This window comes from Salmo salar, chromosome 13, assembly GCF_965601325.2.
Source record: "Salmo salar chromosome 13, fSalSal1, whole genome shotgun sequence".
NCBI classification, from domain to species: Eukaryota; Metazoa; Chordata; class Actinopteri; order Salmoniformes; family Salmonidae; genus Salmo; species Salmo salar.
Window position 1 is genome coordinate 54,210,170 of NC_138303.1, and position 18,420 is coordinate 54,228,589.

Consider the following 18,420-nt stretch of genomic DNA (forward strand, 5'->3'; position numbering starts at 1 on the left):
TAAATCAGCTTTGTCACACTTACAGGCACCATAATTTTTCCCTGTGGGCATATAATATTAAAACAACGCAGACTACGGAGGGTTTTACACACATTCAAACTTTTTACAGTATCTGGACAAAGATCCAATATAAAAAGAAAGGGAGAATGTCCATTCACCGTTATACGGCTCCCAAATAGGCCTATGTTTTATGAACATAATTGGAACCATCTTAAGGATCAGATCGTATTCACTTATCTCCAAAAGATGCATTGGCAAGCGCGCCACAGACGTTGTCAGCATTAAAAAAGATATGCATTGCTGTTGAACCAGCCTTCATTATAGTAGGCCTAAGGGAGGGCTTGGGTTTTGAAGAGATAAAAATGGAAAACAAGCCATTTTTTACTAGGGATGCACCGATATGACCTTTTTGGCCGATACCGATATCCGATATTTTCCTTGCCAAAAAACCCGATACAGATGACCGATATTTAAAATTTTAGCAGCCTTTTAAGCAATCTAGTACAGTTAAATAGTTCACACACACACACACACACACACACACTTACTTGCTGTGCTGTTTCGTTGTTCATTCTCAACCAGGATTTCATCATGCATGTCAAGCAGTGAAGTTTCAGCTCTGTCTGTCCGTGGCATCTCTTCCTCGGTGTGCACTGTCACTATGTCCGTTTCCATCTTGTCCAGTTGTGTCTGTAACATTTCATGTAAACCCTGTTTCTTGTCTGCATCGAAGTAGCGGTTCTTGTACCTAGCATCGAGTATGGTGGCGACACAGTAAAGAAGCTCAGAGAGAATACCACCAAATATCTTGTTCACAGCCGAGTACTTTTGCAAATTTTAACCCCACGGTCTGTCGGCAATTTTGTTGAGCAGGCGTTTCAATTTCATGACAGAGGGTATCACGTCTGCTGCAGATGCAGTTGATGAGCTTATTTCTCGAGTCAGTTGTTCGAATGGAGCTAGGAGTGTGTTCATGTTTCCAAGTTTCAAACATGTTCTCAAATGCCATTGAAACGGCAGCAGCGGTATGAGAACCAGCATATTCTTGAGCATGCAATACGGCTTTCCTCAGTAGGAAATCCTCATCGACCCACTGCTGTCAGACTCAGCATGCTCATGGGGCTGACATCGCTGGTCAAAATGTCAGTCGTGAAGCTAATAGCGGTGACACCCATAGCAAGTAGCCCATGGATGTGCGTTTCAACAATACTGTGTAACTCCGGTAGGGCAACATCTGAAAAATAGCACCTAGTGTGTACCGGGGCTCGAGGTGCTCGACCAGTCGGCGAAAGCCAACATCATACACGACAGAGAACGGTGGATTGTCAAGGGCAATGAATTATATTATCTTGGCGTTAATGGATTTCGCCTTTGAGTTGTCTCGCTGAAATTGTCTTACTCTTTCAAATGACTGCTCGACTTGAACTTGTTTAGTTGTTGGAAGTGTGCACTTAATATTGTTCTGCTTTTGTTCTGTGTAGCGCTGTATTTTTTGTGGCGTCATTACGTCATCTACTTACGTTATATAGCTATGCACGTCAGCTTTGACATCGGTTTTGCACATCGCCGTTAAACTAGACATAGAGCCAATGTTGGCATTTGTATCTAATGTCGTTCGTTTCCAATATGCTTACCGATATATTGTGCATCCCTAATTTTTACAGGTTACAGATAACTTCGAAATACAAGGTTCACCAGTAATCACCGAGGTACTCATCTCTCATTTCATGATGGGCATGGACACATAGACTACATCATGGAGGGGGTTTAACACACGTCCAAAATGGGACCTGCATGACTATAATAATGGGCCTGACTACAATGCATACAGTTGAAGTCGGAAGTTTACATACACTTACGTTGGAGTCATTAAAACGTGTTAACCACTCCACAAACTTCTTGTTAACAAACTATAGTTTTGGCAAGTCGGTTAGGACATCTACTTTGTGCATGACACAAGTAATTTTTCCAAAAATTGTTTACAGATGGATTATTTCACTTATAACTCACTCTATCACAATTCCAGTGGGTCAGAAGTTTACATACACTAAGTTGACTGTGCCTTTAAACAGCTCCTGGAAATTCCAGAAAATGATGCCATGGCTTTAGAAGCTTCTGATAGGCTAATTGACATCATTTGAGTCAATTGGAGGTGTACCTGTGGATGTATTTCAAGGCCTACCTTCAAACTCAGTGCCTCTTCGCTTGATATCATGGGAAAATGAAAAGAAATCAGCCAAGACCTCAGAAAAAAAATTGTTGACTTCCACAAGTCTGGCACATCCTTGTGAGCAATTTCCAAACAACTGAAGGTACCACATTCATCTGTACAAACATTAGTACGCAAGTATAAACACCATGGGACCACGCAGCTGTCATACCACTCAGGAAGGAGACACGTTCTGTCTCCTAGAGATGAACGTACTTTGGTGTGAAAAGTGCAAATCAATCCCAGAACAACAGCAAAGGACCTTGTGAAGATGCTGTAGGAAGCAGGTAAAAAGTATCTATATCCACAGTAAAACAAGTCTTATATCAACATAACCTGAAAGGCCGCTCAGCAAGGAAGAAGCCACTGCTCCAAAAACACCATGAAAAAGTCAGACTACGGTTTGCAACTGCACATGGGGACAAAGATAGTACTTTTTGGAGAAATGTCCTCTGTCTGGTCTGATGAAACAAAAATAGAACTGTTTGGCCATAATGACCATCATTATGTTTGGAGGAAAAAGGGGGAGGCTTGCATGCCGAAGAACACCATCCCAACTGTGAAGCACGGGGGTGGCAGCATAATGTTGTGGGGGTGCTTTGCTGCAGGAGGGGCTGGTGCACTTCACAAAATAGATGGCATCATGAGGAAAGAAAATTGAGGATATATTGACGCAACATCTCAAGACATCAGTCAGGAAGTTAAAGCTTGGTCACAAATGGGTCTTCCAAATGGACAATAACCCCAAGCATACTTCCAAAGTTGTGGCAAAATGGCTTAAGGACAACAAAGTCAAGGTATTGGAGTGGCCATCACAAAGCCCTGACCTCAATCCTATAGAAAATTTGTGGGCAGAACTGAAAAGCGTGTGCAAGCAAGGAGGCCGACAAACCTGACTCAGTTACACCAGCTCGGCCAAAATTCACCCAACTTATTGTGGGAAGCTTGTGGAAGACTACACAAAACTTTTGACCCAAGTTAAACAATTTAAAGCAATGCTACCAAATACTAATTGAATGTATGTAAACTGCTGAAAGAAATAAAAGCTGAAATAAATAATTCTCTCTGCTATTATTCTGACATTTCACATTCTTAAAATAAAGTAGTGATCCTAACTGACCCAAGACAGGGAATTTTTACTCTGATTAAATGTCAGAGTTTAAATGTATTTGGCTAATGTGTACGTAAACTTCAGACCTCAACTGCAAGACAGGTAAATTGCCGAACATGGCGTTACAGCTGGAAAATGCCAGTGCGCCAATTTTTACATGACGAAATTGCAAACTAACTAAACTAACATTTGACACTAGCACTGTCTTAACACCAGATGAAACTAAAGCCCTATATGTTCCTGAGTGGCAGAGTTACAGTTTTGACTTAAATCTGCTTGGAAATATATGGCTAGATTTGAAAATGGCTGTCTAGTAATGATCAACAACCAACTTGACAGAGTTTTAATTTTTGAAAGAATAATATGCAAATATTGCACAATCCAGGGGTGCAATGCTCTTAGAGACTTAACCAGAAAGACTCATAGCTGTAATCGCTGCCAAAGGTTACTCTAACATGTATTGAGGTGTGAACACTTATGTAAATTAGACATTTCTGTATTTCATTTTCAATCAATTAGCAAAAATTTCTAAAAACATGTTTTCACTTTGTCATTATTGGATATTGTGTATAGATGGGTGAATTTTGTATTTATTTCATCCATTTTGAATTCAGGCTGTAACACAACAAAATATGGAATAAGTCAAGAGGTATGAATATTTTCTGAAGGCACTGTAGATACGTATCGAATTGTCTTGAAAGGGAAAGATGTACATCCCTGCTAAAAGTGTAACAGAATGCATTATAAACAAATAATACACAATTTGCTTCAAAGAAAGCGATACGTCAACATTACTCATTAGATAGATAACAACAAAAGGCTGTGCACACCATAGAAATAGAAATACTAGAACGGATAAAACCCCTGAGATCATTTAATGGATATCTGTGCTAGTAATTCTATGGTGTGCACAGTGGCTGCACACACATTCAGAGGGCAGAAGAAATCAGCCAGCCCAGCCCCCAGATAGAACAGCTCATCCCACCAGGGCAGCATAGTGAGGAGATGAGGAGCCCTGGAGAGCTGTTATCACATCCAGGGAGATAGGAAAGGAGAGGGAGGAAATACGGACAGGAAATCCATGAGGCGGGGAAAGGAGGGGAGCTGGGTGTGTATCGGAAGTGCAGAGTAAACAGACTCCTTTTTTAATCATCTCAGCTCATGTTTTTTTAACTGAACACACACTTTGATCTTCTTCTCCCTCAGCCCCCCTCCTCTCATCCCTGGCCTACTAACTATCAACCTGACAGGCCAAGCCTCTCTGTCTAGGCTAGGTGAGCCTGCCTGCCTGCTGGCCACAGAGAGAGATAGTGGTCTACATTGGGACTCCTCTGGTCTGAGGGGAGAGGTGGAGGCTGAGAAACAGGGCCTCCCCAGGGGTCGTCAGGCTAGGGAGGAAGGGATGAAAAGCCTGCTTGCCATACAGTGGTGCAGAGTTAACAAGTATGCACTGTCTAGTGCCCTGCCTGCCCCAATTATACCTGATGTTTTTGTGGGCCCTTACAAAGGTCAATCTGACCTTTCACTGGGACAAAGCCCTCGACAGACAGAGGAGAGAGTAAAGAAGAATTCTAAAGGGACTTAGTGGAAAAAATAGCCCTTTTAAAACCATTTAGCTTATTTTAATTGGACAGAGAGCCCATCAGAGGATTAACTTCAAAAGGAGGTGCGGCAGGCGTAACCTCCTCCTCTTCCTCCTTTCCACTGGGCCCAGAGGACAGCTGGATTTCATTTCAAGTTCAAAGTTATCCCAGCAACCTTTTCACTTCTTCTTCTCCTCCACTGGCTGGCCCTTCATAGCCACTCGACTGGCGTTGTAGCGGGAAAGGCGGAGAGAGGGAGTCAAAATTCCTGACCGCTCGGAGTCGTCCAAACATACAGTACAGGCCTGAGCCAACCCAGGCCAGCCAGCCAGCCAATGTAGGATATGTGTGTGTCCTGAGGACATCCTACCAGAGAGATTAGACCGTTGGATATTAGTTCTGAGGGGTGAATGTGGCAACAGTCCCCTGACCTGAATACACTGAGGGATATGAAATAGATAAGAATAGCAAACAGCATGTTAGAGAGTCCTTTATGTGGCTGTGTTTGTTTATTACCAACAAGTGTTGGCTTGGCACATTCTATTTCAGCTGAGTGTACAAAACCTTAGGAACATCTTCCTAATATTGAGTTGCACCCCCTTTTGCAGCCTCAATTCGTTGGGGCATGGACTCTACAATGTGTCAAAAGCGTTCCACAGGGATGCTGGCCCATGTTGACTCCAATTCTTTCCACAGTTGTGTCAAGTTGGCTGGATGTCCGTTGGGTGGTGGACCATTCTTGACACACACAGGAAACTGTTGAGTGTGAAAAACGCAGTAGCGTTGCAGTTCTTGACATAAACCGATGAGTCTGGCTCCCACTACCATACCATGTTCAAAGGCCTTACATCTTTTGTATTGCCTATTCACACATACATAATCCATGTCTTAATTGTCTGAAGACTTAAAAATCCTTATTTAACCGGTCTCCTCCCCTTCACTTACACTGATTGAAGTGGATTTAACAGGTGACATCAATAAGGGATCACAGCTTTCACCTGGATTCACCTGGTCAGTCTGTCATGTAAAAAGCAGGTGTTCCTAATGTTCTGTATACTCAGTGTATATCAGGGAAAATAAAAGCACCCACATCCCCCTACTGCTCACATTTATCAAATATTATATGACAGGCATTTAATACCAACAATGATTTCTCTGTATTGTCGAACAGTAAATCATAACATTCTAAACACTGTATTCTATATAATGACAAAGAACGGAAAATAAAAACTCAATATGAGGGGCCGAGGCGGGGGCAGCAGGTAGCCTAGCGGTTAGAGCGTTGGACTAGTAACCAATAGGTTGCAAGATCAAATCCCCGAGCTGACAAGGTAAAAATCTGTCGTTCTACCCCTGAACAAGGCAGTTAACCCACTGTTCCTAGGCCGTCATTGAAAATAAGAATTTGTTCTTAACTGACTTGCCTAGTTAAATAAAGGTTAAAAATAAAAATATCCATGGGAAAAAACCCAAAGGCTGTGGTGCTTGATAATTCATCAAATAAAACTTTTCATTTTTCCTCATGCCAGATCTTGCTTTTCTTCTGTGATCAAATAGAGAGCGAGAGAGAGCGAGAACCTGTGGCCCAGAGAAACAACATGCTTAAGAAGATCAAACGTGGCCAGAGAGGTGTAATTACTGTGGGTTATGAAAACTGGCTGTCATGCTCCACCACGGTTGAGAGAGTCAAATTCAGAGTAGCCTGAGGAGCTACAAGTCAGGCACGCCTGAGTGATAACAAAAAAACAGAAGGATACAGAGAAAGACAGATCTATCTAGTGCTGCTGGATACTGGACAGGTGAGTTAGGCTAAAGCTAAGACTGTGTTTCTCTCTTAGAAGACTCAGAGCTGTTGCACTCTACCCAGCCCTGAAGTACTTTAATGTAAACACAAACACCTTTGATAAACCAGTTATATGTGTAGCCTATTCATTGAATCCAAGCCATTAATGGAGAGAAAGGGACAGACACAACCTCTTCCTTTCTAACCTCCTTTCACCCCCCCCCCCCCCATCTCCTCTTTCCCTGGAAGGAAGACAGGAACATAAAGCGGTGAACATAAAGCAGCGCTCAGAGGCAATAGAGGCCTGTTTGAACAGGTCTACTACCCTGCACTGCAACAAAGACACTTCATCGCACAGGGTGAGGCTGAAATGGAACCCTATATGGTCAAAAGATGTACACCAAATAGGGAATAGGGTACCATTTCGTACTAGGGCTGGGAATTGCCAGGGACATCTCGATATAATATTATCACAATACTTAGGTGCCGATACGAAATGTATTGTGATTCTCACGATTCTGTACGTATTATGATTCGATACAGTGATTTTATTGCGAACCGAAGGTTCCAAACATATTGCTTACCATATGTCTGCTGCAGAGGGACAAGAGAGAGCCATGAGAAAATGAGTTTATCAGTCATGTAAATAAAAGTGAAGAATCCTAATTGTCTCCCTATTTAAGAAGCAGTAAAGGAAAGCTACTGGAGTTTTGGTGCAGGTACAGCAAACTAGCGCAAAAATAATATTCCGATATTGTCAAAACGATATGATACACCGTCAAAAATAATATCAAAATATGTACACTACCGTTCAAAAGTTTGGGGTCACTTAGAAATGTCCTTGTTTTAAAGAGAAAAGCAAATTTTTTGACCATTAAAATAACATCAAATTGATCAGAAAAACAGTGTAGACATTGTTAATGTTGTAAATTACTATTGTAGCTGGAAACGTCAGATTTTTTGTGGAATATCTACATAGGCGTACAGAGGCCCTTTATCAGCAACCATCACTCCTGTGTTCCAATGGCACGTTGTGTTAGCTAATCCAAGTTTATCAATTTAAAAGGCTAACTGATCATTAGAAAACCCTTTTGCAGTTATGTTAACAAAGCTGGAAACTGTTATGCTGATTATAGAAGGAATAAAACTGGCCTTCTTTAGACTAGTTGAGTATCTGGAGCAACAGCATTTGTGGGTTCGATTACAGGCTCAAAATAGCCAGAAACAAGACGCTTTGTTCTGAAACTCGTCAGTCTATTATTGTTCTAAGAAATGAAGGCTATTCCATGCGAGACATTGCCAAGAAACTGAAGATCTTGTACAACGCTGTATACTACTCCCTTCACAGAACAGCGCAAACTGGCTCTAACCAGAATAGAAAGAGGAGTGGGAGGCCCCGGTGCACAACTGAGCAACAGGACAAGTACATTAGAGTGTGTAGTTTGAGAAACAGACATCTCACAAGCCCGCAAAACACCAGTCTCAACGTCAACAGTGAAGAGGCAACTCCGGGATGCTGGCCTTCTAGGCAGAGTTGCAAAGAAAAAGCCATATCTCAGACTGGCCACCAAAAAGAAAAGATTAAGATGGGCAAAAGAACACAGACACTGGACAGAGGAACTCTGCCTAGAAGGCCAGCATACCGGAGTTGCCTCTTCACTGTTGACGTTGAGACTGGTGTTTTGCGGGTAACATTTTAATGAAGCTGCCAGTTGAGGACATGTTAAAATAAAACAATTATAATAAGCGATCAAAGTTCATTCGTGTTGCCTCGTCATTAATTATCCTTCCCCCACAAAAAAAGTTATTTGAAAAAGTAATTTTCAGCACGTGCCTGATATTGTAAGAGATGATTTGAGGTGTACCGGCACAGGCTTATGTTTTGAGCAACATTGCAACCTACATTTGAAGTCGGAAGTTTACATATACTTAGGTAGGAGTCATTAAAACTCGTTTTTCAACCACTCCACAAATGTCTTGTTAACAGTAAGTCAGAAGTTTACATAAACTAAGTTGACTGTGCCTTTAAACAGCTCCTGAAAATTCCAGACATTTTTTGTCAATTGGAGGTGTACCTGTGGATGTATTTCAAGGCCTACCTTCAAACTCCGTGCCTCTTTGCTTGACCTCATGGGAAATTACAAATAAATCAGCCACGACCTCAGAAAAAAAATTGTAGACCTCCACAAGTCTGGTTCATCCTTGGGAGCAATTTCCAAACAACTGAAGGTTCCACGTTCGTCTGTACAAATAACAGTATGCAAGTATAAACACCATGGGACCACGCAGCCGTCATACCGCTCAGGAAGGAGACGTGTTCTGTCTCCTAGAGATGAACATACTTTGGTGAGAAAAGTGCAAATCAATCCCAGAACAACAGCAAAGGACCTTGTGAAGATGGTGGAGGAAACAGGTACAAAATTATCTATATTCACAGGAAAACAAGTCCTATATCGACATAACCTGAAAGACCGCTCAGCAAGGAAGAAGCCACTGCTCCAAAAACGCCATAAAAAAAGCCAGACTACGGTTTGCAACTGCACATGGGGACAAAGATTGTACTTTTTGGAGAAATGTCCTCTGTCTGGTCTGATGAAACAAAAATATAACTGTTTGGCCATAATGACCATAATAATATTTGAAGGAAAAAGGGGGAGGCTTGCAAGCCGAAGACACCATCCCAACTGTGAAGCACGGGGGTAGCAGCATCATGTTGTGGGGGTGCTTTGCTGCAGGAGGGACTGGTGCACTTCACAAAATAGATGGCGTCATAAAGAAAGAAAATGATGTGGATATATTGAAGCAACATCTCAAGACATCAGTCAGGAAGTTAAAGCTTGGTCACAAATGGGTCTTCCAAATGGACAATGACCTCAAGCATACTTCCAAAGTTGTAGCAAAATGGCTTACGGACAACAAAGTCAAGGTATTGGAGTGGCCATCACAAAGCCCTGACCTCAACCCTATAGAAAATCTGTGGGCAGAACTGAGCAATGAGGCCTACAAACCTGACTCAGTTACACCAGCTCTGTCAGGAGGAATGGGCCAAAATTCACCCAACTTATTGTAGGAAGCGCGTGGAAGGCTACCCGAAATGTTTGATCCAAGTTAAACAATATAAAGGCAATGCTACCAAATACTAATTGAGTGTATGTAAACTTCTGACCCACTGGGAATGTGATGAAAGAAATAAAAGCTGAAATAAATCATTGTCTCTACTATTATTCTGACATTTCACATTCTTAAAATGAAGTGGTGAACCTAACTGACCTAAGTCAGGGAATTTTTACTAGGATTAAATGTCAGGAATTGTGAAAAACTGAGTTTAAATGTATTTGGCTAAGGTGTATGTAAACTTTCGACTTCAACTGTATGTTTGAGACCAAAGTTTGAGAAGTAGAGGTCGACCGATTACGATTTTTCAACGCCGATACCGATACCGATTATTGGATGACCAAAAAAGCCAATGCCGATTAATCGGACGATTTTGTTTTTACTTATTTATTTGTAATAGTGACAATTACAACAATACTGAATGAACACTTGTTTTAACTTAATATAATACATCAATAAAATCAATTTAGCCTCAAATAAATAATGAAACATGTTAAATTTGATTTAAATAATGCAAAAACAAAGTGTTGGAGAAGAAAGTAAAAGTGCAATATGTGCCATGTAAAAAAGCTAACGTTTAAGTTCCTTCCTCAGAACATGAGAACATATGAAAGCTGGTGGGTCCTTTTAACATGAGTCTTCAATATTCCTAGGTAAGAAGTTTTAGGTTGTAGTTATTATAGGAATTATAGGACTATTTCTCTCTATACAATTTGTATTTCATATACCTTTGACTATTGGATGTTCTTATAGGCACTATGGTATTGCCAGTGTAACAGTATAGCTCCTACCTGGGCTCGAACCAGGAACACATCGACAACAGCCACCCTCGAAGCAGCGTTACCCATGTAGAGGAAGGCAAAAAACTACTCCAAGTCTCTGAGCGAGTGACGTTTGAAACGCTATTAGCGCACACCCGGCTAACTAGCTAGCCATTTCACATGGGTTACACCAGCCTAATCTCAGGAGTAGATAGGCTTGAAGTCATAAACAGCGCAATGCATTGCGAAGGGCTGCTGGCAAAACGCACTAAAGTGCTATTTTGAATGAATGCTTACGAGCCTGCTGCTGCCTACCATCGCTCAGTCAGACTGCTCTATCAAATCATAGACTTAATTATAACATAACACACAGAAACACGAGCCTTAGGTCATTAATATGGTCGAATCCGGAAACTATCATCTCGAAAACAAAACGTTACATTGCACAACCTTCAGTGTTATGTCATAATTACGTAAAATTCTGACAAATTACCCAAAGTGTTGCATATACCCTGACTGCGTGCAATGAACGCAAAATGACACAATTTCACCTGGTTAATATTGCCTGCTAACCTGGATTTAATTTAGCTAAATATGCAGGTTTAAAAATATATACTTCTGTGTATTGATTTTAAGAAAGGCATTGATGTTTATGGTTAGGTACAGTCGTGCAACGATTGTGCTTTTTTCGCAAATGCGCTTTTGTTAAATCATCCCCGTTTGGCGAAGTTGGCTGTCTTTGTTAGGAAGAAATAGTATTCACAGTTCGCAACGATCCAGGTGGCCCAAACTGCTCCATATACCCTGACTCTGTTTGCAAGAGAAGTGACACATTTTCCCTAGTTAAAAGAAATTCATGTTAGCAGGCAATATTAACTAAATATGCAGGTTTAAAAATATATACTTGTGTATTGATTTTAAGAAAGGCATTGATGTTTATGGTTGGAGCAACGTGTACCTAAGCGATTATATGCAACGCAGGACAGGCTAGATAAACTAGTAATATCATCAACCATGTGTAGTTAACTAGTGATTATGATTGATTGATAGTTTTTTATAAGATACGTTTAATGCTAGCTAGCAACTTACCTTGGAATTCTTACTGCATTCGCGTAACCTCGTGGAGTGCAATGTAAAGCAGGTGGTTAGAGCGTTGGACTAGTTAACCGTAAGGTTGCAAGATTGAATCCCTGAGCTGACAAGGTAAAAATCTGTCTTTCTGCCCCTGAACAAGGCAGTTAACCCACCGTTCCTAGGCCGTCATTGAAAAGAAGAATGTGTTCTTAACTGACTTGCCTAGTTAAATAAAGGTCCAATTATTTATTTTTTTAAATAAAAAAATCGGCCAAATCGGCGTCCAAAAATACTGATTTCCGATTGTTATGAAAACTTGAAATCGGCCCTAATTAATCGGCCATTCCGATTAATCGGTCGACCTCTAGTGAGAAGCGCACCTGTATCTCTCACAGAACTAAAATGAGATTCACTTTATATGATCTCTCTCCCTCTCTCTACTCTGATGTACATGAGCCTGCAACTCTCATCTCTCCAGTGTTGCACTTCAGCATTTATTTCCTTACAGAATCATTGCTGAAGGGTTCTGGAGGAACTGCATCACGCCTGATAGATTGACATACATTTGCCAAAGTTATTCAAAGCTTGCACCTCCATCACTGGGTCGCGTCATCCATTGTTATCAACGTTCTCAAGCCGCCCTCTATCGGCAGCACCATAGTGGTGCCCTAAAGTGGTGATAAGCCTAGTCATTCTGGACAGAGGCTAAGTACTGTTTCGTCTAAATTACACTATAATGCCTGGAAAATACGATGACATTGCTAAAGTAGTATATTTAGTGGGAAACAACTTTGCCAGCAGTATCATGTTGTCAAATTTTATTTAGACAGATGGCAGTCTAAATAAACTTAGCTAGCAAAGTTCGTCAACAATAGCTAGCAATGCTAACGTTAGCCAGCTAAAATCTGATTGCGGTACGAACTGAATCGGCCCTTGAGCGAACCATGGTGTGTTGTGCGCCCCCGAGTGCGGATAGAGTGTGCGCACCAGTCCAAACAAGCTGAACTAAGGGGGTAAATGCACTCGGGGGTGTGAAAACCACCTAAGTGATGCTATGGTTCGTTCTTTTTCTTGATTTTTGAGTTTTGTACAACGTGTTGGAATATTATTTTTCCCCACTGAAGGCCTAGGTCCAGTAGTTACGGTTTGCTACTGCTTTAGACACATTTTCATAATGCATTGTAGTCAATGGCAATTGATGACAGCTAAATATGTCTACCAATTTTCTCTATAATTAAATAAAATATCAAACAACAGTTGGGGAACAGACTGCAAGCGCAAAGAGTAAAAATTACATTAGCTAGCGCTAGCAGGCTGACTAACTGCGCCAAAACTCTGGTATTTCTCCTTCTCTAGCTTGTTCTCATCTTCTTTTTAAATGGTGAGACAACATGTTTTCAGCACATTAATTTTTCAAGGCTCGGTCTTGTCGCTCTGCAGCAGAAATGGTGAGCAATATGTTTGGAACATGGAATCGCAATAAAATGGCAGTATCGAATCGCAATACATATCAAATCGTGAGAATCGCAATACATATCGTATCGGTGATACTATCCTAACATTAGGTCCTTGGCAATTCCAAGACCTAGTGGTGTTGAAATTTCTTCTCTTCTGAAGGAAAAATAAACAGGGATCTTATCATCGCTGGATTAGCACTGTCACTATCCCTAGGTAACCGAACTGAGCTGAGTGAACAACAGCAGATAGAAGGGAACCAGTATGAAGCCTAAATATGCATCACTTCACACCATCAGGGAAATACTGTAATGTCAGCAATCACCTCCACCACCCTGGCCCACCAATACTCAGAACGCAGCCTAAATAGCACCTTATTCGCTATATGGGGAATTCCGACCTGAGTTAAGCTCGCGTAAATGGAACGTAATTCCCTTTTGATGCACTTTTCTCTCTAAGTGTATTCTAACCTTGAACTTAAGCATGAGAATAGCATGCTATTCACCCGCTATTCGCTGGGTGTCGAGATGAAATAAATGAAGGTGTGGCGGAGGTGTGTCTACAGATACTCCTTATTCTGATTCCACCACCTTTACAAGCGATGAAACGATGAATAAGGTCGAGCAACCTGTCAGTTCTAAGTGGAACAACATCTCATTTATTTTTTCCCCCTATAAATAACACCATTCTCCATGCACTGTAATTTACAAATTGATAAGATCTATTGATAAGAAGTAAATGAGGAAGCCATTTGGATAAGGGGATTGAAAATATAAATGACAATTGTTTTAGATCTATTTTACCTTTTAAACACACAATAATGATCACTGGAAACCAGTCATATAGCAGCAAACTGAAGCATATCAACATATCACCTTTTCCACAGGGAAGTTTTTGAAATCCTGCTCTTATAACTTGGGATGAAATTTGGGGACCCAAGCTATAGGCTTCTGTAAATGACAGTATATCACCAAACCTACCGAGTTGATTTATGATTTCTAGACTGTTTTAATTATATGCCCAGACTTTCACTGTATTTATTTGTTGACAATTTGTATTGTGTTAAATATTGGCCACTATCGGTAGCCACCATCAGTTATACCCACATACGTTTATAACTGTCACTGACTAGAGTTAGTTTCCTAACAATTTGCATCATTCCATTACATCGTTAGTTTACCTTTCTTCCTGGTTGAATTAAATGTTTTCAGCGCGAGCAAAGAAACCACGCCTGCAAAGCCCATTACTCACCTGCATAAGGTAAGTCTGAATACAAACTACTGAGAAGTGCGTAGGAAAGGCGTAATGATGTACATGTCCTTAGTCTGAATCGGCCCTGTATACTTAACTATGGGCCCTGGTCAAAAGTTGTGCACTATATAGTGAATAGGATGCCATTTGGGATGCAGACTCAGTAAAACAGTAATCTAGGAATCACTTTCTGACAGACAGACCTAGGTCTACACCTCAGTGTTGTTGTCAAACTGTAATCCACTCCTCCTTCAAGGTCAGGTCAAATGTTATCACTCATATCTAAGGTGAGATATCAAAGAAACACTCAGTGCAAAGGAAAGGAAAGGCTTCATTGCCTCAATGTAAATGAACAAAGACCCGGAAAGCTGACTTATGCCTTTGATCTTTTCAGCAGCACTGCTATGCAATACACCTCTAAAAAATCAACATCACACACACGCAAGCACACACACACACACGTGCACACACTTCGACGTACTGAGTATATATTTTATATTAAATTAATCTACTGTCATAATTTTCACCGCTATGTCTAATATTGGACATTCCCTGTGGAAAAGGCTGTGTAGGCTAATTCATTATCAATTATGGCCATCTGCAGCATCTGGTTGTCCATTCAAAATGCCTTATGCACCTGGTGAGTGAGGACAGACAAGACTCTATGTATCTCATATCTGTCGTCCCTCTTTCTTCTCAGACTGGAAACAAATTGACTTAGCCTTGCTTTAGTTCCCCAACAACCTTAATCCATGCATGAATCCAAACTATGCATCACAGAGAGCGCAGGAACTGGCCTGGCTTGCAGAATAGGAACATTTACAGTACAGCCCACATGTATGCATTTCCATTATGCACTGTGTACAGTAAGGGCACGAGCAAGTTAACTTTTTTTTTTAAACAATGCAGCTTTTGATCTCAACTGTTGAACTTGCATGGAATGCATTGTTTGGTATTTAATCACACTGTTCAGTAAAAAAAAAACATTAAAAAAGGGAGTTTTTTGGCAACTTCTGGGCATGGCTGTCCCTAATAATTTAGGTTCTACAAATCCCTCAGTTTGATAAAAGGTTTGGGTGGAGAAGTTGGCACTCTCACCCCTAACCAGTATTTTATTGGCAGGCAGGAAGAAGACAAATGGGAATAAGGTAAAATTAAAACAAACAGAGCTCTATAAATATATATGTCAACACTGTTGTTAATGAGGAATGTTGATATAGAGATCCTATTCAATTCTAATTCCTAATTCTATGGTTGACACAGACAGCATGCATGAGACAGAGTGACAACGAAGGGTTATATGCCTAGCAGCTCAATAACCTATTACATTATAGTGACTGAGATCAACAACAAGATGACAAAAAAGTTGGCCTGAGATTTAACACTGCCATGGGGGTTTTGTGGTTTAGGATATGGCACAGTGTTAACATCAGAGCTTACCAAGGTGAATCTGCCAAGGTGAAGAGTCAGGGTGGCAAAAATGGTAAAACCAAATCTTGTCAAAACAAGCCATAACCATCAGATCGGACAGGCTTGATGCCTAAAGTGGTCCTCTGGAGGATGTTATTTCACAATGTGACATACTGTACCAAGCAATGCATAAAAATCTGAAACAATACTCCACAGTCCAATGGACTACCAGGCCAGCCTATATCACAAGATGTCTCCATGGACTGAATTCATGTGACATAATTGATTAAAGATGCATGAGGTATTTTAAGCCAATAACCACTCTTTGCTAAACTTATTACCAAAGAGTTATTGAAAGCTAACCAAGAAAATGTAGCCAGTATGCACTTGACTTGCATTGCACATGATCAGGTGGACCTGGAAACCTATATGACCGTGACACATACCTGCATGAGCTTCCCCTCTGCAGAACCGGCGCTCCCTCCGACGAACAGCCCTTCCAGAGTGATGGGCTTCCCAGTGGGCTCGTGTCTCAGCAGTGTCACCTTGATGACAGCCCTTGGGGCCGAGCGCTCCGTTTCTACGGCCGCCGCCAGCTCCAGGCCCGTCTGGCCGAACACCACCTGCAGGGCCGCTATGAGCAGCCACGGCCAGAGCCCGGCCAATCGCCGCTGGGGAACGGTCATTGGATCGGCTGCAGCGGCGGGCTCCGGCCGCACATCGTGGACTTCAAAGCTGTCAACAACCGGAGTTGATTTAGGAAATATATGGCCCAGCAACGGTCCTCCTCTTTGTGGGTTCTAAAATGTAAAAACCCGTGAAAACTATTCGATAAACAGGGTTAAATCCAACGTTTTAAGGCTCACTGACTGCCATGTTGTCTTTGTGGATGCATGTCTTGTGGATTTCTGATTAATTCTTACCCCGCTTTAAAAGTTTGTTCCAGTTTAAACAAGTTAATGATTTCACTCTTCACATACAACACGAGCTCCAGTCCTTACACGAGATAAACAGTAGCCCAGTCCTCATTTTCAATGTGCAGGTTGAAGTTGTCAGTCGGTTCAGTCCGGACACTTCCAAAACACCGGCTCTTGTAATCTTCAACCACTGGCAATATTTCAAAAATCTTTTGCAACAATGTTGATAATTAATTATGTGACCAACCCACTATAAACATGCTACAGTTACGTCTGGTTTAAAAAGTGTATCCAATTTACCGGTATTCCATGTCACATTTCCAGAGCAAGGAAAAAATTGGTAAAATCTCGCTGACGGACTCCAGATGCAACAAGTACCTCAAAAGCAATTCCCCCTACTATTCTTTACGCTAGATGTGTGAATGTAGGCTATCCCCAACGCACTGTATCCCTATAGGTTTCAAACGAATGGCAAGGTTTGTTGAACTTCAGAAACCGAGATGAACAAAGTCAAATTGATGTTGATAAGACTGATTCCAAGATGACAGTCGACCATACAGTAAACAACGACGGAAATGCTATAGTAACTTTCATAAGCTCTGTAGCGACTAAATCTCGACAAAAATGCCACCATAAAGTTGACAACGGAGCATTCCGGACTTTTGACATGTTTAACTAGCTAATCCAATGGAACCGTTGACATTATTTACATAGCATGTTATAACTAGTTAATTAATTAGCAGTAGAAATCACGTGTCATTTCTGCAGCCGACGCATTCACGTCTATCGCCTGCTTAAGTTGTTACGCATCTAAAACCAGTTTTCTTCCTGCCATCTTCCAAAAAAGTTGTATCTTTTCCCGAGTACCACGTCTGACATTTATAACAATTCTGAAACGAAACTTCCCGCGGTTGCCGAAAAAATATATATACGCTAAACTCCAGTAATTTACTGAAGTTACTGAAAATGTAGAACAAATGTAGAATCGAAGGAACGCAAGTCATTAAAACACTGTTATTGGTCTTCATAAAAAAACATTGAAAAGTTGGAAAAAGACACTGTACATTAAGCGAAGTCCCGAAGCCTGCCTCTCGTAGTCTCCCTCCCCTGGGCTTTCATTGACCGTCTACCTGCTGACTGCCTGTTACCGAGGGTGGAGCACGAGCTAGTGACACCACAGACTAAAGAAGACACGGGGCGGCCTCCAGCGGACAACCCTGGTAACAGCCAAGCGCCACTTTTTGACCTCGTTTAGATCGAAGATTCTGGAATGTAGACAATCCACCTTTGAGGGCCCCATATAAAGAACTACATGATGCAATAAATGAAATGCAAATATCCAATTAATTATATCACATTTTAATCATAATAACGATAGAGATTTTTTTTGAATGACTCAAGGTTAAAATAGATTTGTTGCTTTTTTTGCATTTCAAAATTGTGTAAAAATGTCACTTTTTGGTGTCAAACTAAAACAAATGAGGAATAAACATTAAGGTTACTTGTGCTTTAACTAAAAACAAAAAAAGACAAATAAGTCTTGGTTATGTATGGCCGCAGGAAGATTATCAAAATGATTGGATCCCTTGATAAATATGAGCAAAAAGACTGTAAAAAATATATACAAATACTGAGCTATAGTGTATGTAAAAAAAATAATAATAATTATACTAACTTAATAGAATTGCTCAGAGAAAGAGATTGTTTAACAAGAAATTACTTCTTTAAAAAAAACTCCCCTTGCCAGGATAA

The 18,420-nt window shown here is 41.0% G+C and overlaps 1 protein-coding gene across 1 annotated transcript in view; it reads right to left on the reverse strand.

Annotated features, from left to right (window-relative positions):
- Positions 1-17,800, reverse strand: part of LOC106567400 (E3 ubiquitin-protein ligase RNF43) — a 187,041-nt gene extending 169,241 nt beyond the window's left edge. The window contains exon 1 of the mRNA XM_045693380.2: positions 16,198-17,800. Coding sequence (XP_045549336.1) covers positions 16,198-16,437 — 240 coding nt within the window. The 5' untranslated portion in view covers positions 16,438-17,800. The remainder of the gene's footprint in view (positions 1-16,197) is intronic.
- Between the last annotated feature and the right edge of the window lie 620 nt (positions 17,801-18,420).